General features: G+C 59.9%; 3 protein-coding genes across 4 annotated transcripts in view; 1 reads left to right on the top strand and 2 right to left on the bottom strand.

Annotated features, from left to right (window-relative positions):
• Nucleotides 1-14,897, bottom strand: part of TFCP2 (transcription factor CP2) — a 21,861-nt gene extending 6,964 nt beyond the window's left edge. Inside the window, exons 1-11 of the mRNA XM_039714946.1 lie at nt 13,446-14,897; nt 11,099-11,250; nt 9,822-9,898; nt 9,511-9,616; nt 9,340-9,446; nt 7,455-7,607; nt 5,428-5,538; nt 4,068-4,156; nt 2,875-2,923; nt 2,145-2,238; nt 72-162 (exon numbers count right to left, since the gene is read on the bottom strand). Coding sequence (XP_039570880.1) covers nt 72-162; nt 2,145-2,238; nt 2,875-2,923; nt 4,068-4,156; nt 5,428-5,538; nt 7,455-7,607; nt 9,340-9,446; nt 9,511-9,616; nt 9,822-9,898; nt 11,099-11,250; nt 13,446-13,567 — 1,151 coding nt within the window. The 5' untranslated portion in view covers nt 13,568-14,897. The remainder of the gene's footprint in view (nt 1-71; nt 163-2,144; nt 2,239-2,874; nt 2,924-4,067; nt 4,157-5,427; nt 5,539-7,454; nt 7,608-9,339; nt 9,447-9,510; nt 9,617-9,821; nt 9,899-11,098; nt 11,251-13,445) is intronic.
• A 45-nt stretch (nt 14,898-14,942) lies between these two features.
• LOC120504958 (transcription factor CP2-like) lies at nt 14,943-19,669 on the bottom strand. The gene is made up of 3 exons (XM_039714945.1): nt 18,483-19,669; nt 15,935-16,086; nt 14,943-15,172 (listed from the first exon to the last, which is right to left on the bottom strand). The coding sequence occupies exons 1-3, from the start codon at nt 18,602-18,604 to the stop codon at nt 14,943-14,945; spliced, it is 504 nt and encodes a 167-aa protein (XP_039570879.1). The 5' UTR covers nt 18,605-19,669.
• A 310-nt stretch (nt 19,670-19,979) lies between these two features.
• Nucleotides 19,980-22,488, top strand: LOC120504962. 2 transcript variants are annotated; one of them, XM_039714949.1, is made up of 2 exons: nt 19,980-21,113; nt 22,016-22,488. In XM_039714949.1, exons 1-2 carry the CDS (start codon nt 20,902-20,904, stop codon nt 22,461-22,463), a joined length of 660 nt encoding a protein of 219 aa, XP_039570883.1. In that variant the 5' UTR covers nt 19,980-20,901; the 3' UTR covers nt 22,464-22,488. The 2 variants fall into 2 exon arrangements, with proteins under 2 accessions (XP_039570883.1, XP_039570884.1); XM_039714950.1 differs by lacking the exon at nt 19,980-21,113 and adding an exon at nt 21,528-21,886 and having other exon boundaries at nt 22,141-22,488.
• The last annotated feature ends 1,454 nt before the right edge of the window (nt 22,489-23,942 follow it).

The raw sequence follows: 23,942 nt of genomic DNA, 5'->3' as shown, positions 1-23,942 counted from the left end.
GGTGAGTCCCTGCCCCCCCAGGTGTGTCCTTTCCCCCCCAGGTGTGTCCCAGCCCCCCCAGGTGATCCCACCTGCCCTTGAGGGCGTTGAAGAGCCGGATGCCGTCGGCGGGGCCGCAGATCTGGATCACGTCCTCCCGCGTGAGCTTCAGCAGGTCTGCCCCTGCCAACACCCAAACCCCAAATTCATCCCAAAATTCACCTCAGATTCACCCCAAAATTCACCTGATTCATCCCAAATTCATCCCAAAATCCACCTCAGATTCACCTCAAATTCATCCTAGAGTCACCCCAAATTCACCTCAAATTTGCCCCGAATTCATCCCAAATGCACCCCAGATTCATGCCAGTCATCCCAAAATTCACCTCAGATTCAACCCAAATTCATCCTAAATTCACCCCAAAATTCACCTCAGATTCATCCCAAATTCATCCTAAATTCACCCCAAAATTCACCTCAGATTCAACCCAAATTCATCCTAAATTCACCCCAAAATTCACCTCAGATTCATCCCAAATTCATCCTAAATTCACCCCAGAGTCACCCAAATTCACCACAGTTACCCCAAATTCACCTGAGTCACCCCAAATTCACCTCAAACTCATCCCAAATTCACCCCAAAATTCACTCCAAATTCACCCCAAATTCTCCCCAGATTCACCCCAAAATTCATCCCAAATTCACCCAGATTCACCCTAAATTATCCTCTGCCCAGAATTGGAATTTTTCATCTGCTTTTCCTCAAAATCAGCCTTTTCCAGCTTTGCTTTCCCCCAAATTATCATTTTTATTTCATATTTTCAATATTTTATTTATTTATATTATTATAATTTTTTGGCTTTTTTTTTCTCCAAACCAGTGGTTTTTTAACTTCATTTTCCCTAAAATCAGCATTTTCCATTTTGGTTTGCCCAAAATTCCTATTTTCCAGCTCACTTTTCCCAAAATTCATCACTTTTCACCCATTTTCCCCCCTAAATCACTCTTTTTTTCAGCTTCATTTTCCCCCAGATCAGCATTTTCAGCCCAATTTTCCCTAAATTCAACATTTCCCCCCACATCAGCAATTTTCACCTTGGTTATCCCAAACCCAGAATTCTCCCGCTTTGTTTTCCCCAGATCAGCAATTTTTGCTTTATTTTTTCCCCAATTTGGCATTTTTCAGCTCAGTCTTCCCCAAAATTACCATTTCCAAGTTTGCTTTACCCAAAATCAGCATTTTTCACCTCTGTTTTCCACAAAATGAGGTTTTCACCTTCATTTTGCCAGAATTGCCATTTTCCAGCTTCACTTTTCTTAAGATCAGCATTTCCCAGCCCACTTTTGCCCAAATTCAAGATTTTTTACCTCTGTTTTCCCAAAAATTGGCATTTTTAATTTACTTTCTTGGCATTTTCAGCTGTTTTCCCCAAAATCAGCTTTTTCTCCCCAATTTTCAGCTTAGTTGTCCCCAGACCATCCATTTTCACCTCCTTTTCCCAAAATTGCCATTTTCCAGCTCTGTTTTCCCCAAAATCAGCCCCTCGGTGTTACCTGGGCCAGGTGAGGCCTTGGATTGGGTTATGAAAGGAGGGATTGGGAACGCTCACCTGGCCAGGTGAGGGGAGGTGACCCAGCCCAGGTGAGGGGAGGTAATCTGGCCAGGTGAGGGGACAGAGGTGACCTGGCCAGGTGAGGGGAGATGACCCTGCCCAGGTGCGGGCAGGTAACCCAACCCAGGTGAGAGAAGGTGACCCTGCCCAGGTGAGGGAGGTGACCCAGCCCAGGTGAGCAGAGGTGACCTGGCCAGGTGAGAGAAGGTGACCCAGCCCAGGTGAGGGAGGTGACCCAGCCCAGGTGAGGGAGGTGACCCTGCCCAGGTGAGCACAGGTGACCCTGCCCAGGTGAGCAGAGGTGACCTGGCCAGGTGAGAGAAGGTGACCCTGCCCAGGTAAGGGAGGTGACCCTGCCCAGGTGAGGGGAAGTAACCTGGCCCAGGTGAGGGGACCCAGCCCAGGTGAGGGAGGTGACCCTGCCCAGGTGAGGTGACCCTGCCCAGCCCAGGTGAGATGACCCAGCCCAGGTGAGGGAGGTGACCCAGCCCGGGTGAGGGAGGTGACCCAGCCCAGGTGAGATGACCCAGCCCAGGTGAGCGCAGGACTCACCTGAGAAGTTCCTGAAGAGGCGGGAGAAGGTGGAGAAGCGGTTGCGGTGCAGCCACTGCTGCGCCTCCTGCGGGCTCCAGGTGGGCAGCAGCGTCTGGGGGACAGGGGACACAGGGGCTGCAGGTGAGCTCCTGCCAGCTCAGGTGTGTGCAGGCAGGCAGGGCACAGGGGAGCCCAGGGTGGGCAGCACAGGGGGGAACTGAACCCGAGCAGGTGGGAGGAGGTGATGACCTCAGGTGACCTGGAAATGTCTCCAGGTGACCTGGAAATGTCTCCAGGTGATGTGGAAGTGCTTGTGCTGAGGCACAGGTGAGCTCAGGTGAGCCCAGGGTGGGCGGCACAGGTGGGAACTGAACCACCCCGGGCAGGTGGGAGGAGGTGACCTCAGGTGACCTGGAAATGTCTCCAGGTGATGTGGAAGTGCTTGTGCTGAGGCACAGGTGAGCTCAGGTGAGCCCAGGGTGGGCGGCACAGGTGGGAACTGAACCACCCCGGGCAGGTGGGAGGAGGTGACCTCAGGTGACCTGGAAATGTCTCCAGGTGATGTGGAAGTGCTTGTGCTGAGGCACAGGTGAGCTCAGGTGAGCTCAGGTGAGCCCAGGGCCAGCACAGGTGGGACAGCCCCCCCAGGCGGGGACAGCGGGGTCTCCCAGGGGTCTGCAGGTGACCCGAAGTGTCCCCCCGTGGAAGCCCCAGGTGTGCCTGGGCAGGCACCTGGGCAGGTACTTACGTCAGCCAGGGGCACGGGGGGGTCGGGCTGGTGGCTCGGGGACCCACTGCTGGGGACAGAGGGACACGGGTCACTGGGGACACTGGGACAGAGGGACACGGGTCACTGGGGACACTGGGACAGAGGGACATGGGTCACTGGGGACACTGGGACAGAGGGACACGGGGCACTGGGGACACTGGGACAGAGGGACACGGGGCACTGGGGACACTGGGACACGGGGCACTGGGGACGGGTCGGGCTGGGGCACTGGGGAGAGTGGGACAGAGGGACACGGACACGGGTCACTGGGGACACTGGGACAGAGGGACACGGGGCACTGGGGACACAGGGACAGAGGGACACGGGGCACTGGGGACACTGGGACACGGGTCACTGGGGACACTGGGACAGAGGGACACGGGGCACTGGGGAGAGTGGGACAGAGGGACACTGGGACAGAGGGACACTGGTCACTGGGGACAGGGGTCATTGGAGTACTGGGACACTGGGACACAGGTCACTGGGGTACTGGGGACACTGGGACTGGGTCACTGGGACACTGGGGACACTGGGGACACGGTAACTGGGCACTGGGATCACTGGACATTGGGGTCACTGTCATACTGGGACAGCTGTCCCAGTGGGTACTGGGGACACTGTCCCAGTGGGATACTGGTGTCACTGTCACTGGATGGCACTGGGGTGTAACTGGGGTCATTGGGATGACACTGGGATCACTGGGACAGTACAGGGGTGATACTGGGGTCACTGGGATGGCATTGGGATGACACTGGGGTCACTGGGATGTCACTGGGATAGCACTGGCATCACTGGGATGGCACTGGGGTGTCATTGGGATGGCACTGGTACCACCCCCCAAAGTGACCTGCCCCCCAGTCCCAGCCCTCCCAGCACTCCCAGTATTCCCAGTCGCAGCCCTCCCAGTCCCAGCACTTCCAGTATTCCCAGTCCCAGCCCTCCCAGTCCCAGTATTCCCAGTCCCAGCCTTCCCAGCGCTCCCAGCACTCCCAGTCCCAGCACTCCAAGTATTCCCAGTCCCAGCCCTCCCAGTGCTCCCAGTATTCCCAGTCCCAGCCCTCCCAGTCCCAGCACTCCCAGTGCTCCCAGTCCCAGCACTCCCAGTGCTCCCAGTATTCCCAGTCCCAGCCCTCCCAGTCCCAGCACTCCCAGTGCTCCCAGTCCCAGCTCACCCGTCCCCGATGGAGAAGCTGCTGTGGGAGCTGTTGAAGCCAGGGGACGGCGCGTTGGGCACGTAGGTGACCTCGGGCCAGGGCGAGCACTGCGGGCACGCCAGGTGAGCTCAGGGCACCTGGGCTGCACTGCACACACCTGGGCTGCACTGCACACACCTGAACACACCTGGGACCATGCACACACCTGAACACACCTGGGCTGCACTGCACACACCTGAACACACCTGGGCTGCACTGCACACACCTGCACACCCCTGGGCTGCACTGCACACACCTGGGCTGCACTGCACACACCTGAACACACCTGGGCTGCACTGCACACACCTGAACACACCTGGGACCACATACACACCTGGGCTACACCTGAACCCACCTGCGCCCCTGCACACACCTGAACACACCTGGGCTGCACTGCACACACCTGAACACACCTGGGCTGCACTGCACACACCTGAACACACCTGGGACCACATACACACCTGGGCTGCACTGCACACACCTGAACACACCTGGGACCATGCACACACCTGGGCTGCACCTGCACACACCTGAACACGCCCGGGCTGCACCTGCACACACCTGAACACGCTTGGGACCATGCACACACCTGGGCTGCAACACACCTGGGACCATGCACACACCTGGGCTACACTTGCATGCAGCTGGGACTGCATACACACACCTGAACACACCTGGAGCCATGCACACACCTAGGACTGCACCTTCACACACCTGCACGCACGCACACATCTGCATACACCTGGAACCATGCACACATCTGGACTGCACCTACACAGACCTGCACACATCTGCACTGCACCTGTGCACACCTGGGACTGCACCTGCACACAGCTGGACACACCTGCACTGCACACACACACCTGCACACACCTGGAACCATGCAAACACCTGGCCTTACAAACACCTGGAACTGCACCTGCTCACAGCTGCAATGCACACACACCTGCACACACCTGGACCTGCACACACCTGGACCCACACATATGTCCAACCCCATACATCTGGCCTTGCCCTGCACACACCTGGCCCTGCACACACCTGGGACCACACCTGCACACAGCTGCAATGCACGCACACCTGGACCCACACACCAGGCCCTGACACACCTGGGACCACACCTGCACACAGCTGCAATGCACGCACACCTGGCCCTGCACACACCAGGCCCTGCACACACCTGCCCAGCTCAGGTCAGTAATGTCCCCAAAGCCCTTCTGCAGGTACAAAAGCACCCTCTGTGCCCCAGGTGTGCCTGGCAGGTATGAAGACCTCGAGCCAAGCTCTCCCAGCAGCACAGCCCTGCTCCCCGGCAGCCAGGTGAGGCAGGTGAGCTCACCTCGGTGAGGATGGTGGTCTCGTAGGAGGGCTGGTACTTCTCCTTCTCGTGCGGTGTCCGCTTCTCCATCTTCTCCCGGTCCGTCTTCTGCTTGCGGTCGGCTCCTTTGGGCTGGGAAGGGACAGGCCAGGACAGGTGTGGGACACTCACGGGCACGCAGGTGGCACAGGTGACTCAGCCCACCTGGGGCCAGACACAGGGAAAAGGAGCAGTTTGGGGAGAAGCTTGTCCTGAGGGCCCTGCAGGGACAGGGGTGTGACCACCTGGAGACACCTGGAACCACCTGGAGACACCTGTAATCACCTGAATACACCTGGAACCACCTGGAGACACCTGTAATCACCTGAATACACCTGGAACCACCTGGAGACACCTGTAATCACCTGTAACCATCTGAATACACCTGGAGACACCTGTAACCACCTGGAGATACCTGTAACCACCTGAATACACCTGTAGCCGCTTGAACATACCTGTAACTACCTGGAGACACCTGTAACCACCTGAATACATCTATAACCACCTGGAGACACCTGTAACCCCCTAAATACACCTGTAACCACCTGAATACACCTGTAACTACCTGGAGACACCTGTAACCACCTGAACACACCTGTAACCCTCTGAATACACCTGGAGACAGCTGTAACCACCTGGAGACACCTGTAACCACCTGTAATCACCTGGAGACACCGGTAATCACCTGAATACACCTGTAATCACCTGGAGACACCTGTAACCACCTGAACACACCTGTAACCCTCTGAATACACCTGGAGACAGCTGTAACCACCTGGAGACACCTGTAACCACCTGTAATCACCTGGAGACACCTGTAACCACCTGAACACACCTGTAACCACCTGGAGACACCTGTAATCACCTGGAGACACCTGTAACCACCTGAACATAGCTGTAACTGCCTGGAGACACCTATAACCACCTGAATACATCTATAATCACCTGGAGACACTTGTACCCACTCTCCACACACCTGCAACCCCCGAATACACCTGAGCTGTGTCTTCTGCATCACCCACACAAGAGATGGGATTTTGGGGGGGCAAGCTGCACCTGGACACAAGGTCACAAGGCCAGCCTTGACTCTGCCACACCTTGAACACCTGGGCCCCTCCTCCACCCAAAACTGGGGGATTTCACTCAAATCCCAGGGGAGCACAGATGTGCAACCTCCACAGGTATCCAGGTGTTCCCCTTGGCAGATCCCTGAAGAAATTCCCTTGAAACCTGGAGACAGCTGTAACCACCTGGAGACACCTGTAACCACCTGTAATCACCTGGAGACACCTGTAACCACCTGAACACACCTGTAACCACCTGGAGACACCTGTAATCACCTGGAGACACCTGTAGCCACCTGAACATAGCTGTAACTACCTGGAGACACCTATAACCACCTGAATACATCTGTAACCACCTGGAGACACTTGTACCCACTCTCCACACACCTGCACACACCTGAACTGTGTCTTCTGCATCACCCACACAAGAGATGGGATTTTGGGGGGGCAAGCTGCACCTGGACACAAGGTCAGAAGGCCAGCCTTGACTCTGCCACACCTTGAACACCTGGGCCCCTCCTCCACCCAAAACTGGGGGGATTTCACTCAAATCCCAGGGGAGCACAGATGTGCAACCTCCACAGGTATCCAGGTGCTCCCCTTGGCAGATCCCTGAAGAAATTCCCTTGAACTTGGCTGCACCTGCACTCACAGCTGAAGGAATCTGGCCCAGGTGGACCAGGGGAGGGCAGAGCAGGACCCCAGACGCCACTGACCCCCCAAGGTGAACAGGTGAGAAAAGAGGAGCCAGGCTGAGATTTTGGGGTTGCTGCAGGTGGGATGGAGTCACGGGCACCCCAAGGTGTGACCACAGCGGGAACAACCCCTCCCGCACCTGCACCACAGGTTGGGGCTGCTACTCCTAAAGGTGGGAGGTTTCAGAGCCCCCAGTACAGAGTGGGACAGAGCCCCAGGTGAGCCCAGGTGGGAGGGGCCTGCAGGTACCTTGAAGACCTTGATCTGGCAGCTGGCGGAGTGCAGGTGCTCGGTGTACTCGCCGCTCTCGTTCTCCCTGAAGGTGTCGATCTGCACGCGGAAGGGAACGCCCTTCTCCCCGCCGTGCTTGCGCAGCGTGAACTCCGTGCTGATGCAGTGCACCTGGGGACAGGTGAGCTGCCTGTGGGACTGCCACCGAGGCACGGAGCCCTCCTGAGACTCACCTGGGTGTGGGACAGAGCCCACCTGAGCCTCGCTGGGTGTGGGACAGAGCCCACCTGAGCCTCGCTGGGTGTGAGAGCCCACCTGAGCCTCACCTGGGTGTGGGACAGAGCCCACCTGAGCCTCGCTGGGTGTGGGACAGAGCCCACCTGAGCCTTGCTGGGTGTGGGACAGAGCCCACCTGAGCCTCGCTGGGTGTGGGACAGAGCCCACCTGAGCCTCGCTGGGTGTGAGAGCCCACCTGAGCCTCACCTGGGTGTGGGACAGAGCCCACCTGTGCCTCGCTGGGTGTGGGACAGAGCCCACCTGAGCCTCGCTGGGTGTGGGACAGAGCCCACCTGAGCCTCGCTGGGTGTGGGACAGAGCCCACCTGAGCCTCGCTGGGTGTGGGACAGAGCCCACCTGAGCCTCGCTGGGTGTGAGAGCCCACCTGAGCCTTGCTGGGTGTGAGAGCCCACCTGTGCCTCACTGGCTGTGAGAGCTCACCTGAACCTCACCTGAGTGTGGGACAGAGCCCACCTGAGCCTCACTGGGTGTGGGACAGAGCCCACCTGTGCCTCACTGGGTGTGGGACAGAGCCCACTTGACCCTCACTGGGTGCGGGACAGAGCCCACCTGTGTCACCTGGGTGTGAGGCACTGCCCACCTGAGCCTCACCTGGGTGTGAGGCAGTGCCCACCTGTGCCTAACCTGGGCATGAAGCAGTGCCCACCCATCCCTCACCTGGATGTGAGGCACTGCCCACCCATGGGACAGAGCCCACCTGTGCCTCACTGGGTGTGGGACAGAGCTCACCTGAGCCTCACCTGAGTGTGGGACAGAGCCCACCTGTGCCTCACTGGGTGTGAGAGCCCACCTGAGCCTCACCTGAGTGTGGGACAGAGCCCACCTGTGCCTCACTGGGTGTGAGAGCCCACCTGAGCCTCACCTGAGTGTGGGACAGAGCCCACCTCTCCCTTACCCTGATATAGAACAGAGCCCAAATGCCCCTCACCTGGATGTGAGGCAGTGCCCACCTTTGCCTCACCTGGATGTGGCACAGAGCCCACCCATCCCTCACCTGGATTGAGGCATTGCCCACCCGCTCCTCACCTGGATGTGAGGCAATGCTCACCTGTCCCACACCTGGATGAGGGACAGAGCACACCTGTCCCTTACCCTGATGTAGAATAGAACTCACCTGTCCCACACCTGGGAGTGAGGCAGTGCCCGCCTGCCCCTCACCTGGATGTGAGGCAGTGCCCACCTCTCCCTCGCCTGGGTGTGAGGCATTGCCCCTGTCCCTCACCTGGGTGTGAGGCACTGCCCGCCTGCCCCTCACCTGGGTGTGAGGCAGTGCCCCTGTCCCTCACCTGGGTGTGAGGCACTGCCCGCCTGCCCCTCACCTGGGTGTGAGGCACTGCCCGCCTGCCCCTCACCTGGGTGTGAGGCACTGCCCACCTGTCCCTCACCTGGGTGTGAGGCAGTGCCCCTGCCCCTCACCTGGGTGTGAGGCAGTGCCCCTGTCCCTCACCTGGGTGTGAGGCATTGCCCCTGTCCCTCACCTGGGTGTGAGGCACTGCCCGCCTGTCCCTCACCTGGATGTGAGGCAGTGCCCACCTCTCCCTCACCTGGGTGTGAGGCAGTGCCCCTGCCCCTCACCTGGGTGTGAGGCAGTGCCCCTGCCCCTCACCTGGATGAACACCGACGTCCTCTTGGAGGGATCCCACAGGAACTCCACGGTGTTGAGCTGTGTCGGGTTGGCGCGGGGGTCGATGATCCCCACGGACATCGGGATATCTGCGGGGGGAACAGGTGAGGCTCACCTGGGACCTCCCAGCTGCCCCAGCCAGGTGAGACTCACCTATGTCCAGGATCCTGTCGCCAGGTCTGTTCCACCTCCAGCCCTCCAGCTGCTGGTGCTCCGTGTACTGCAGCCGCCGGTCGTGGAAAACCACCCGGAAGATGCTCTGGGGAAGGGGGAAACGTCACCTGGAGCTGCCCTGGCACACCTGGCCAGATGTGCAGCCCTTCCCTGTGCCAAAAAGGGGCAAAGGGAACCACCCTCCCCCCCCAAACAGGTGTATCTCCCAGCCCCACCCAGCTGCAGGGCCCCGGAGGGCACCTGGCTGGCATGGGCACACCTGGCCAGGGGCACCTGTGCCCTCTGCTCACCTTGACCAGCTTCCCGTTGATCTCGGGCAGCTCCCCAAGCTTCCTGTTGTCCAACATCCGGATCTCGTAGGATTGACCTGGGGGCAGGGGGGCACCTGAGGGTTTTCTGTCACCTGTACCTGTCACCTGAGCTCCTCGTTCATTTGGGGTCCCGCCAACCCAGACCTTCCAGCTGTACCTGAAAGCAGCAGGTACAGCCCAAACCTGCAACTGCCACCCTGCAGAGCTGCCCAGCACACACCTGTACAGACACACCTTACACACAGATACACCTTACACACCTGTACAGACACACCTTACACACAGATACACCTCACACACAGATACACCTTACACACACCTGTACAGATACACCTTACACACAGATACACCTTAGACACACCTTACACACAGATACACCTTACACACACCTGTACAGATACACCTTACACACACCTGTACAGATACACCTTACACACACAGATACACCTTACACACACCTGTACGGATACACCTTACACACACCTGTAACCACCCTGTACACTCCTGTACAGATACACCTCACACACACCTGTAACCACCCTGCACACTCCTGTACAGATACACCTTAGGCACACCTGTACAGACACACCTTACACACAGATACACCTTACACACACCTGTAATCCTCTGCACACACCTGTACAGACACACCTTACACACAGATACACCTTACACCTCCTCTGCACACACCTGTCACCACCCTCCAGTCCCCCCCTTTAACCTGGTGACCCCCAGGTGACTCCTGCTCCACCCGGACATCACACAGCCACGTGCAGGCAGTGCCACCTCCCACCTCCCAACAGGAACACCCCAAAACCCAACACCTTCCACAGGCAGGACCCTCCTGCGGGGCTCCGAGGCGCCTGTGCAGCACAGGTGTGCTCACCTTGGTTGAGGTAGGTGAGGGTCTCGTCGTGCAGCTTGACGGCGGGGGAGGTGGCGGCGCACAGCACGTACTGGAAGGGCAGCAGCTTGTCCTGGCTCTCGGGGGGCAGGCTGGACTCCTCCTGCTTGAAGATGGGCAGAGCCAGCACGTCGCTGCGGAGACAGGAGAGTCACCTGAGCCAGGTGAGCTGGGGGGGCAGGGATTCCTTCCGTCCCACCTGGGCCTCGGTACCTGGAGGAGGAGCCCCGCCAGGCTCGCAGGCACTGCCACCTCCCACCTCCCAACAGGAACACCCCAAAACCCAACACCTTCCACAGGCAGGACCCTCCTGCGGGGCTCCGAGGCGCCTGTGCAGCACAGGTGTGCTCACCTTGGTTGAGGTAGGTGAGGGTCTCGTCGTGCAGCTTGACGGCGGGGGAGGTGGCGGCGCACAGCACGTACTGGAAGGGCAGCAGCTTGTCCTGGCTCTCGGGGGGCAGGCTGGACTCCTCCTGCTTGAAGATGGGCAGAGCCAGCACGTCGCTGCGGAGACAGGAGAGAGTCACCTGAGCCAGGTGAGCTGGGGGGGCAGGGATTCCTTCCGTCCCACCTGGGCCTCGGTACCTGGAGGAGGAGCCCCGCCAGGCTCTGCCTCTGGGCCCTGCCTGAGTGCAGGGCTCCAGGTGTGCCCTGAACATCTGGCCTCAGGGGCTCACCTGAGGCCACACCTGTCAGCAGCTGGGCACACCTGTGAGCACTCCTAATCCTGACTCACACCACTGCAACAATTCCAGCTGTAACTCCAGCCCTGCTCCTTCCCTACTCCAACCGCAGCTCCAGCCCAACTGCATCCCGAATCCATCCCGAATCCAGCCCGAATCCATCCCAAATGCATCCCAAATCCATCCTGAATCCATTCTGAATCCATCCCAAATCCATCCTGAATCCATCCCAACTGCATCCCGAATCCATCCTGAATCCATCCCAAATCCATCCCGAATCCATCCCAACTGCATCCTGAATCCATCCTGAATCCATCCCAACTGCATCCCGAATTCATCCCAACTGCATCCCGAATCCATCCCTACTGCATCCCAAAATCCATCCCAAATACATCCCTACTGCATCCTGAATCCATCCCAATGGCATCCCGAATCCAGCCTGAATCCATCCCTACTGCATCCCGAATCCATCCCAACTGCATCCTGAATCCATCCCGACTGCATCCTGAATCCATCCCGAATCCATCCCAACTGCATCCTGAATCCATCCCGAATCCATCCCAACTGCATCCCGAATCCATCCCAACTGCATCCTGAATCCATCCCAACTGCATCCTGAATCCATCCTGAATCCATTCTGAATCCATCCCAAATCCATCCTGAATCCATCCCAACTGCATCCCGAATCCATCCCAACAGCGTCCCAAATCCATCCCGAATCCATCCCAAACCATCCCAAATCTATCCCAATGGCACCCCAAATCCATCCTAAATCAATCCCTAACGCATCCCGAATCCCTCCCAGCCCCAACCACAGCTCCGTGCACTACTTCAGCCATAATTCCAATTACAACTCTCCCCTACTCCTTCCCAACTCCATCCCAACTCCTTCCCAACTCTCCCCTACTCCTTCCCAACTCCATCCCTGCTCCATCCCAGCCCCACCCCAATCCCACCCCAGTGCCCCCATTTCCCCCTTGGTGCCCCAACTCTGGCCCAGTTCAGGGCTCCCCCGGCACCCCCGGCCATTCTGGGGACCCCGGAGATTCTGGGATCCCCCCTGGCAGTTCTGGGGACCCCCAGAGATCTTGGGATCCCCCCAGAGGTTCTGGGGACCCTGGAGATACTGGGATTCCCCTGAGATTCTGGGGACCCCCAGAGATTTTGGAGTTCCCGCTGGGAATTTTGAGATCTCTCATGGAGACCCTGGACCACCCCCAGGATTCTGGGGAACCCCAGTGATTTTAGGGTTTCCCTTGGGGATTTTGGGGACCCTCCGAGATTTTAGGGTTTCCCTTGGAGGTTCTGAGCCCCCCTGGAGATTTTGGGGTTTCCCTTGGCAATTCTGGGGACGCCCAGAGATTCTGGGGTTTCCCTTGGGGATTTTGGGGATCCATTAAGATTTTGGGATTTCCCTTGGGGATTCTGGGGATCCCCTGAGATTCTGGGGATCCCCTGGAGATTTTGGGGTTTCCCTTGGCGATTCTGGAGACCCCCTGAGATTCTGAGGTTTCCCTTGGGGATTTTGTAAGATTTTGGGATTTCCCTTGGGGATTCTGGGGATCCCCTGAGATTCTGGGGATCCCCTGGAGATTTTGGGGTTTCCCTTGGCGATTCTGGAGACCCCCTGAGATTCTGAGGTTTCCCTTGGGGATTTTGGGGGATCCATGAAGATTTTGGGCTTTCCCTTGGGAATTCTGGGGTTTCCCTTGCAGATTTTGAGCTTTCCCTTGGGATTTTTGGGCTTTCCTTTGGGAATTCTGGGGCTTCCCTCGGATATTTTGGGATTTCCCTTGGGGACTCTGGGGATCCACGCAGATCTTGGGGTGCCTCTGGAGATCCCGGGGTCCCCTCCTGCTTCGGGCAGCGGCGCTCAGGTGCTGCCCGACACCTTCAACCTCCAGCTGGTTCTGGGGCTCCCCGCTCCCCTGCCTTCCCCGGGATGTTTCGGGGTGCCCCGTTTCGGGGTGCCCTGCCAGTTGTGGGGTGCCCTGTCGGTTCTGGGGTCCCCGGTACCTCATGCTGTAGGCGCCGGCGCCGAGCTCCTGCCCGATGCCCGAGAGGCTGGCGTCGAAATCCTGCACCAGCCCCGACTCGATCACCTCGTCCGCCAGCGGCAGCTTCAGCGCCCACGCCATGGCCCCGGGGCACCCCAAAAACGGCCACCGGCTCGCCCCCAAAAACGGGGGGTCCTCAGGGCCACCCCCCAGGAAACGGGGTTGTCGTGGGCACTCCAAAAAGCAGGGGTCCTCTGGGTCACCCCCCAAAAAGAAAGGGGTTGTTGTGGTCACTTCAAAACAGGGGGTCTTTGGGAGACCCCAAAAATGGGGGGGGTCAAGGGGTACTCAAAAATGGGGGTGTCTTGGGGACAAGGGAAAAGTGGGGTCTGGGGCACCCCCAAGCACGCAGGTCCTTGGGGGTCACCCCAAAAAGGGGCTGGTGGGGGTTCCCCCCAAAACCAGGGGGCTTTGGGGGTACCTGAAGCACGAGGGGGACTTGGGGTCACCCCCAAACCGATGGGCCTCGGGGTCACCCCAAAACAGGGTGTTCAGTGTCACCCCAAGCCAGGGGCTCCTCGGGGCACCCCAACACCTCCCCCTGATTTCTGGGGGTCCCAAAGCCCCCCCAAACCTCGTGAGGACCCTCTCCTGCAGTGACTAATTTGGGGACCCCCCAAACCCCGCTACCACAGGTGAATGAACCCCAAAACCCAGCAACACCCCTGCCCAAAGGGAACACCTCGGGGGGACCCCGAAAATCCTGAACTCCCCTCTAAGGGCTGCACCCAAGGGGACCCCCCAAAATCCTGCACTGCCCTCTAAGGGCTGCACCCAAGGGAACCCCAAAATCCTGCACTGCTCTCTAAGGGCTGCACCCAAGGGGACCCCAAAATCCTGACCTCCCCTCTAAGGCCAGTACCCAAGGGGACCCCAAAATCCTGCACTCCCCTCTAAGGGCTGCACCCAAGGGGACCCCAAAATCCTGCACTGCTCTCTAAGGCCTGCACCCAAGGGGACCCCAAAATCCTGCACTCCCCTCTAAGGGCTGCACCCAAGGGGACCCCAAAATCCTGCACTGCTCTCTAAGGCCTGCACCCAAGGGGACCCCAAAATCCTGCACTCCCCTCTAAGGGCTGCACCCAAGGGGACCCCAAAATCCTGCACTGCTCTCTAAGGCCTGCACCCAAGGGGACCCCAAAATCCTGCACTCCCCTCTAAGGGCTGCACCCAAGGGAACCCCCAAATCCAGGCCAGGACCCCCCAGTCCAGGCCGGGATCCCCAGTCCGCCCCGGGACCCCCCAATCCGGGATCGGACCCCCACCAGTCCGGGCTGGGACGCCCCAATCCAGGCCGGGACCCCCCGATCCGAGCCCGGACCCCCCAATCCGGGCCGGGACCCCCAGTCCGGCCCCCCCGCTCCGGGCCGGGACCCCCAAACGCGCCGCTCCGCCAAGATGGAGGCGGCGGCCCCGCCCCCGCCGCTGGGCGGGCGGTCCCGCCCCTCCGCCACGCTCAGCCAATGAGAGCGGGCCTTGCCGCATAACGGACGGCCACAGAAACCAATAGAGAGCTGCGCGCCGGGCAGGCCGCTCGGGGATTGGCTGGGGGGGCGTGGCCGAGGCGGCTTGCGGCGCTGGGCTGTGTGGCGCCTCCCGCGGGGCCGCGGGTTCGAGTCCCGCCGCTGGCTCTGCGCCGGCCGCAGACGGGGCCGGGAGGAGGAAAGAACACCCCACCCCCAAATCCTCAAAAAAAGGGCAAAGGAAAAGAAAAAAGAAAAATACTGTTTATTTCACACCACTACATCAAGTGCATCAGTCTGCCGCGGCCCCAGCGGGCGCCCCCGTGTCCCCCCCCAAAGCTCCCCTCCCATCGCTCCCGGGGGGCTCAGGGCAGGGGGAGCTGGGGAAGGGGCGCTGCCTCTGCTTTGGGGTTCACGACCCCCAAACCCGGGGGTGATGTCCCCAAAAGCCACCCACGGGACGTCCCCAAGGTGGGGGATCACCCCCAGAAGCCCCTCACGAGGTGGGGAACCCGCAAAGTGGGGGGGACACAAATTCGGGGTCACCCCTGGTGAGCCGTAACATCGCCTCAGTAACACGGGAAAAAAGGGCAAACCCCAGGAAAATGGAAATCGCTGATTTTGGGTGGGTGTGTGACACTCGGGGGGGGTCTGTCACCAGGGCTGCACACACCTGTACAGACACACCTTACACACACCTGTAACCACCCTGCACACACCTGTACAGACACACCTTACACACACCTGTACAGACACACCTCACACACACCTGTAACCCTCTGCACACACCTGTCACCACCCTCCAGTCCCCCCCTTTAACCTGGTGACCCCCAGGTGACTCCTGCTCCACCCGGACATCACACAGCCACGTGCAGGCAGTGCCACCTCCCACCTCCCAACAGGAACACCCCAAAACCCAACACCTTCCACAGGCAGGACCCTCCTGCGGGGCTCCGAGGCGCCTGTGCAGCACAGGTGTGCTCACCTTGGTTGAGGTAGGTGAGGGTCTCGTCGTGCAGCTTGACGGCGGGGGAGGTGGCGGCGCACAGCACGTACTGGAAGGGCAGCAGCTTGTCCTGGCTCTCGGGGGGCAGGCTGGACTCCTCCTGCTTGAAGATGGGCAGAGCCAGCACGTCGCTGCGGAGACAGGAGAGAGTCACCTGAGCCAGGTGAGCTGGGGGGGCAGGGATTCCTTCCGTCCCACCTGGGCCTCGGTACCTGGAGGAGGAGCCCCGCCAGGCTCTGCCTCTGGGCCCTGCCTGAGTGCAGGGCTCCAGGTGTGCCCTGAACATCTGGCCTCAGGGGCTCACCTGAGGCACACCTGAGGCCACACCTGTCAGCAGCTGGGCACACCTGTGAGCACTCCTAATCCTGACTCACACCACTGCAACAATTCCAGCTGTAACTCCAGCCCTGCTCCTTCCCTACTCCAACCGCAGCTCCAGCCCAACTGCATCCCGAATCCATCCCGAATCCAGCCCGAATCCATCCCAAATGCATCCCAAATCCATCCTGAATCCATTCTGAATCCATCCCAAATCCATCCTGAATCCATCCCAACTGCATCCCGAATCCATCCCAACTGCATCCCGAATCCATCCCAACAGCGTCCCGAATCCATCCCAACTGCATCCCGAATCCATCCCAACTGCATCCTGAATCCATCCTGAATCCATCCCAACTGCATCCCGAATTCATCCCAACTGCATCCTGAATCCATCCCAACTGCATCCCAAAATCCATCCCAAATCCATCCCTACTGCATCCTGAATCCATCCCAATGGCATCCCGAATCCATCCCAACAGCGTCCCAAATCCATCCCGAATCCATCCCAAACCATCCCAAATCTATCCCAATGGCACCCCAAATCCATCCTAAATCAATCCCTAACGCATCCCGAATCCCTCCCAGCCCCAACCACAGCTCCGTGCACTACTTCAGCCATAATTCCAATTACAACTCTCCCCTACTCCTTCCCAACTCCATCCCTGCTCCATCCCAGCCCCACCCCAATCCCACCCCAGTGCCCCCATTTCCCCCTTGGTGCCCCAACTCTGGCCCAGTTCAGGGCTCCCCGTGCCCCTGGCACCCCCGGCCATTCTGGGGACCCCGGAGATTCTGGGAATTCTGAATCCATCCCAAATCCATCCTGAATACATCCCAACTGCATCCCGAATCCATCCCTACTGCATCCCAAAATCCATCCCAAATACATCCCTACTGCATCCTGAATCCATCCCAATGGCATCCCGAATCCATCCCAACAGCGTCCCAAATCCATCCCGAATCCATCCCAAACCATCCCAAATCTATCCCAATGGCACCCCAAATCCATCCTAAATCAATCCCTAACGCATCCCGAATCCCTCCCAGCCCCAACCACAGCTCCGTGCACTACTTCAGCCATAATTCCAATTACAACTCTCCCCTACTCCTTCCCAACTCCATCCCAACTCCTTCCCAACTCTCCCCTACTCCTTCCCAACTCCATCCCTGCTCCATCCCAGCCCCACCCCAATCCCACCCCAGTGCCCCCATTTCCCCCTTGGTGCCCCAACTCTGGCCCAGTTCAGGGCTCCCCCGGCACCCCCGGCCATTCTGGGGACCCCGGAGATTCTGGGATCCCCCCTGGCAGTTCTGGGGACCCCCAGAGATCTTGGGATCCCCCCAGAGGTTCTGGGGACCCTGGAGATACTGGGATTCCCCTGAGATTCTGGGGACCCCCAGAGATTTTGGAGTTCCCGCTGGGAATTTTGAGATCTCTCATGGAGACCCTGGACCACCCCCAGGATTCTGGGGAACCCCAGTGATTTTAGGGTTTCCCTTGGGGATTTTGGGGACCCTCCGAGATTTTAGGGTTTCCCTTGGAGGTTCTGAGCCCCCCTGGAGATTTTGGGGTTTCCCTTGGCAATTCTGGGGACGCCCAGAGATTCTGGGGTTTCCCTTGGGGATTTTGGGGAACCCCCAGAGATTTTGGGGTTTCCTTGGGGATTTGGGGATCCATGAAGATTTTGGGATTTCCCTTGGGGATTTTGGGGATCCATTAAGATTTTGGGATTTCCCTTGGGGATTCTGGGGATCCCCTGAGATTCTGGGGATCCCCTGGAGATTTTGGGGTTTCCCTTGGCGATTCTGGAGACCCCCTGAGATTCTGAGGTTTCCCTTGGGGATTTTGCAGGATCCAAGAAGATTTTGGGCTTTTCCTTGGGAATTCTGGGGCTTCCCTTGCAGATTTTGAGCTTTCCCTTGGGATTTTTGGGCTTTCCTTTGGGAATTCTGGGGCTTCCCTCGGATATTTTGGGATTTCCCTTGGGGACTCTGGGGATCCACGCAGATCTTGGGGTGCCTCTGGAGATCCCGGGGTCCCCTCCTGCTTCGGGCAGCGGCGCTGAGGTGCTGCCCAACACCTTCAACCTCCAGCTGCTTCTGGGGCTCCCCGCTCCCCTGCCTTCCCCGGGATGTTTCGGGGTGCCCCGTTTCGGGGTGCCCTGCCAGTTGTGGGGTGCCCTGTCGGTTCTGGGGTCCCCGGTACCTCATGCTGTAGGCGCCGGCGCCGAGCTCCTGCCCGATGCCCGAGAGGCTGGCGTCGAAATCCTGCACCAGCCCCGACTCGATCACCTCGTCCGCCAGCGGCAGCTTCAGCGCCCACGCCATGGCCCCGGGGCACCCCAAAAACGGCCACCGGCTCGCCCCCAAAAACGGGGGGTCCTCAGGGCCACCCCCCAGGAAACGGGGTTGTCGTGGTCACTCCAAAAAGCAGGGGTCCTCTGGGTCACCCCCCAAAAAGAAAGGGGTTGTTGTGGTCACTTCAAAACAGGGGGTCTTTGGGAGACCCCAAAAATGGGGGGGGTCAAGGGGTACTCAAAAATGGGGGTGTCTTGGGGACAAGGGAAAAGTGGGGTCTGGGGCACCCCCAAGCACGCAGGTCCTTGGGGGTCACCCCAAAAAGGGGCTGGTGGGGGTTCCCCCCAAAACCAGGGGGCTTTGGGGGTACCTGAAGCACGAGGGGGACTTGGGGTCACCCCCAAACCGATGGGCCTCAGGGTCACCCCAAAACAGGGTGTTCAGTGTCACCCCAAGCCAGGGGCTCCTCGGGGCACCCCAACACCTCCCCCTGATTTCTGGGGGTCCCAAAGCCCCCCCAGACCTCTTGAGGACCCTCTCCTGCAGTGACTAATTTGGGGACCCCCCAAACCCCGCTACCACAGGTGAATGAACCCCAAAACCCAGCAACACTCCTGCTCAAAGGGAACACCTCGGGGGGACCCCGAAAATCCTGAACTCCTCTCTAAGGGCTGCACCCAAGGGGACCCCCCAAAATCCTGCACTGCCCTCTAAGGGCTGCACCCAAGGGGACCCCAAAATCCTGCACTGCTCTCTAAGGGCTGCACCCAAGGGGACCCCAAAATCCTGACCTCCCCTCTAAGGCCAGTACCCAAGGGGACCCCAAAATCCTGCACTCCCCTCTAAGGGCTGCACCCAAGGGAACCCCCAAATCCAGGCCAGGACCCCCCAGTCCAGGCCGGGATCCCCAGTCCGCCCCGGGACCCCCCAATCCGGGATCGGACCCCCACCAGTCCGGGCTGGGACGCCCCAATCCAGGCCGGGACCCCCCGATCCGAGCCCGGACCCCCCAATCCGGGCCGGGACCCCCAGTCCGGCCCCCCCGCTCCGGGCCGGGACCCCCAAACGCGCCGCTCCGCCAAGATGGAGGCGGCGGCCCCGCCCCCGCCGCTGGGCGGGCGGTCCCGCCCCTCCGCCACGCTCAGCCAATGAGAGCGGGCCTTGCCGCATAACGGACGGCCACAGAAACCAATAGAGAGCTGCGCGCCGGGCAGGCCGCTCGGGGATTGGCTGGGGGGGCGTGGCCGAGGCGGCTTGCGGCGCTGGGCTGTGTGGCGCCTCCCGCGGGGCCGCGGGTTCGAGTCCCGCCGCTGGCTCTGCGCCGGCCGCAGACGGGGCCGGGAGGAGGAAAGAACACCCCACCCCCAAATCCTCAAAAAAAGGGCAAAGGAAAAGAAAAAAGAAAAATACTGTTTATTTCACACCACTACATCAAGTGCATCAGTCTGCCGCGGCCCCAGCGGGCGCCCCCGTGTCCCCCCCAAAGCTCCCCTCCCATCGCTCCCGGGGGGCTCAGGGCAGGGGGAGCTGGGGAAGGGGCGCTGCCTCTGCTTTGGGGTTCACGACCCCCAAACCCGGGGGTGATGTCCCCAAAAGCCACCCACGGGACGTCCCCAAGGTGGGGGATCACCCCCAGAAGCCCCTCACGAGGTGGGGAACCCGCAAAGTGGGGGGGACACAAATTCGGGGTCACCCCTGGTGAGCCGTAACATCGCCTCAGTAACACGGGAAAAAAGGGCAAACCCCAGGAAAATGGAAATCGCTGATTTTGGGTGGGTGTGTGACACTCGGGGGGGGTCTGTCACCAGGGGTGTCACAGGTAGGGAGGTGTGACATCGACACGCTCGGGCCGTGTGTGAGGGGGGAACGGGGGCACACACAGGCACGGGTGGGCACAGGCACGGGGGCACAGGGACAAAATCCGTGGCCAAAGGGACAAACCCAGTGGCCAAAGTGCTGATGGCTGCAGGTCAAGGGGCTGGGACTGGTGGGGCACACGGGGGGGTCCCAGTGCTCCCAGTTCAGTGCGCTGAGGGCACAGTGGGGTGGGCACAGGGCCGCAGGGACACAGGGGTGGCCAAAGGGACAAAACCAGTGGCCAAAGGGACAAAATCACTGGCTGAAGTGCTGATGGCAGGTGGTCAGGGGGACTGTGACCGGGAACTGGGATGTTCCCAGTGCTCCCAGTCCAGAACACGTGGAAGACGTTGAGTGTTGGACACAGGTACAGGTGAGCTGGACACGGGTACAGGTGTGCTGGATACAGGTACAGGTGTGCTGGACACAGGTACAGGTGTGCTGGACACGGGTATGGGCATGGTGAACACATGTACAGGTGTGCTGGACACAGGTACAGGTGTGCTGGACACGGGTATGGGCATGGTGAACACATGTACAGGTGTGCTGGACACAGGTACAGGTGTGCTGGACACGGGTATGGGCATGGTGAACACATGTACAGGTGTGCTGGACACAGGTACAAGTGTGCTGGACACATGTACAGGTGTGCTGGACACGGGTATGGGCATGGTGGACACAGGTACAGGTGTGCTGGACATGGGTATGGGCATGGTGAACACAGGTACAGGTGTGCTGGACACAGGTCTGGGCATGGTGGATACAGGTAAAGGTGTGGAGATGGAACCAGGTGGCAGAGGGACAGAAACAGGTACAGGTGTGCTGGACATGGGTATGGGCATGGTGAACACATGTACAGGTGTGCTGGACACAGGTACAGGTGTGCTGGACACGGGCATGGGCATGGTGGACTCAGGTACAGGTGTGCTGGACACAGGAACAGGTGTTGTGGACACAGGTATGGGCATGGGGGATACAGGTGAGGGCCTGGACACAGGTGTGGTGGCCATGGATATGGGCATGGTGGACACAGGCACAGGTGTTGTGGACACAGGTAAAGGTGTGCTGGACACAGGCCTGGGCATGGTGGATACAGGTAAAGGTGTGGAGATGGAACCTGGTACCAGAGGGACAGAGCCAGTGCCCAAAGTGCTGATGGCAGGAGGCCGGAGGCCCCAGGGCACTCCCAGTTTAGGGCATGTGGGAGTTGCTGAGGGGCAGGTGAAGGCCTGGATACAGGTAAAAGTGTGCCGGACACAGGTCTGGGCATGGTGGACACAGGTACAGGTGTGATGGACACAGGTACAGGTGTGATGGACACAGGTACAGCTGTGATGGACACATGTACAGGTGTGCTGGACACATGTACAGGTGTGCTGGACACAGGAACAGGTGTGATGGACATGGGTACAGGTGTGATGGACACAGGTACAGGTGTGATGGACACAGGCACAGGTGTGCTGGACACGGGTACAGGTGTGCTGGACACAGGATGGACACAGGTATGGGCATGGTGGACACAGGTACAGCTGTGATGGACACAGATAGGTGTGCTGGACACGGGTACAGCTGTGCTGGACACAGGTACAGCTGTGATGGACACAGGTACAGGTGTGATGGACACAGGTACAGCTGTGATGGACACAGGTGTGATGGACACAGGTACAGGTGTGATGGACACAGTACAGCTGTGCTGGACACGGGTACAGGTGTGCTGGACACAGGATGGACACAGGCATGGGCATGGTGGACACAGTACAGCTGTGCTGGACAGGTACAGGTGTGGAGACGGACGCAGGCGGCAGAGGGCCGGGTGTGGCGGTGCAGCCGGCGGCGCAGGGCCAGGGGCAGTGCCCGAAGTGCTGACGGCAGGAGGCCGGGCCCGGGCGCTCCCAGCTCGCAGCGGCCGCGGGCCGGGCTGCGGGCCGGGCCGGGCGCTGCTCAGGGCACGTGGAACACGTTCAGCTTGCTGGTGTTCTTGAGGGTCTGGCGGCGGTTGCAGAACCACACCCGCACCACCTCGCGCTCGTAGCGCAGCTCCTGCGCGATGCGCGTGATCTCGGCGCCCGTGGGCAGCGCGTTGCGCTCGAAGTGCGCGTTGAGCGCCTCCAGCGCCTGCGGCGTGAACGAGGTGCGCCGCTTGCGCTTCTTGCCCGGCTCGCCCCCCACGAACTCCAGCAGGTGCTGCTGCCCCTCCCGCTGCCGCTGCTCCGCCTCCCGCAGCCACTTCTCCAGCACCGGCTTCAGCTTCTGCGCGCTCTTGGGCGTGATGTCCAGCTTCTCGAACCTGCGGGGACATGGGGACACTCAGGGGGGACACAGGGGGATGTCCAGCTTCTCGAACCTGCGGGGACATGGGGACACTCAGGGGGGACACAGGGGGATGTCCAGCTTCTCGAACCTGCGGGGACATGGGGAACATGGGGACACTCAGGGGACACTCAAGGGGCATGTCCAGCTTCTCAAACCTGCAGGGACATGGGGGACATGGGGACACTCAGGGGACACAGGGGACACAGGGGGATATCTAGCTTCTTGAACCTGCGGGGACATGGGGACATGGGGACACTCAGGGGACACTTGGGTGTGATGTCCAGCTTCTCGAACCCGTGGGGACACAGGGGACAGTCAGGAGACACTCAGGGGGCTATCCACCTTCTAGAACCTTGGGACACGGAGGGACATGGGGACACTCAGGGGGGACACAGGGGTATGTCCAGCTTATCGAACCTGGGGACATGGGGACACTCAGGGTGGACACAGAGGGACACTCAGGGGACACAGGGGACACTCAGGGGGGACACAGGGGACACAGGGGACACTCAGTGGGGGACACAGGGGGGATGTCCAGCTTCTCGAATCTGGGGACATGGGGACATAGAGGACACTCAAGGGATACACAGGGGGGACACTTAGGGGACACTTGGGCGTGATGTCCAGCTTCTCGAACCTGCAGGGACATGGGGACACTCAGGGGAGACACAGGGAGGATGTCCAGCTTCTCAAAGCTGGGGACACAGGGCACAATCAGGGGACACTCAGGGGTGTCCTGGGGCTGATCTCCAGCCTGTCAGACCTGAGGGGACGTGGAGGACACGGGAGACCCTCAGGGATGGGGGACAAGGGGACAGCAGGCTGGGACTGGGGGGTGACAGTGAAGGGGAGCAACACCCAACACCCTCCTTGGCCCATTCCTTTCCTTTACTCTCAGTTTCCTCCTTTGCCATTCCCTTTCCCTTCTCAGTTTCCTCCTCTGCCCATTCTCCTCCTCTGCCCATTTTCCTTTTTCTCCAGTCCCCTCCCTCCACCTCTCCCCCCTCTCCCCAGCTTTCCTTTCCCCCTTTCCTCCCCTTCTCAGCTGTTCCTCCTTCCCCAGAGTTTTCCTCCTTCTCTCCACTTTCCTTCCTTTCCTCCCTTTCTCCACTTCTCCCTTCCCCCAGTTTTCCATCTTTTCCTCCTCCTGTCCCGCCCCTGGGCCTGTCCCAAACTGGCCCCTGTGACCGTCCTGTGT

The sequence above is a fragment of the Passer montanus genome, unplaced genomic scaffold (assembly GCF_014805655.1).
Source record: "Passer montanus isolate IOZ18808 unplaced genomic scaffold, ASM1480565v1 scaffold317, whole genome shotgun sequence".
In the NCBI taxonomy this organism is placed as follows: domain Eukaryota; kingdom Metazoa; phylum Chordata; class Aves; order Passeriformes; family Passeridae; genus Passer; species Passer montanus.
The sequence above is the reverse complement of the archived record's forward strand: the minus strand, read 5'-3'. Positions and strand labels throughout refer to the sequence as shown.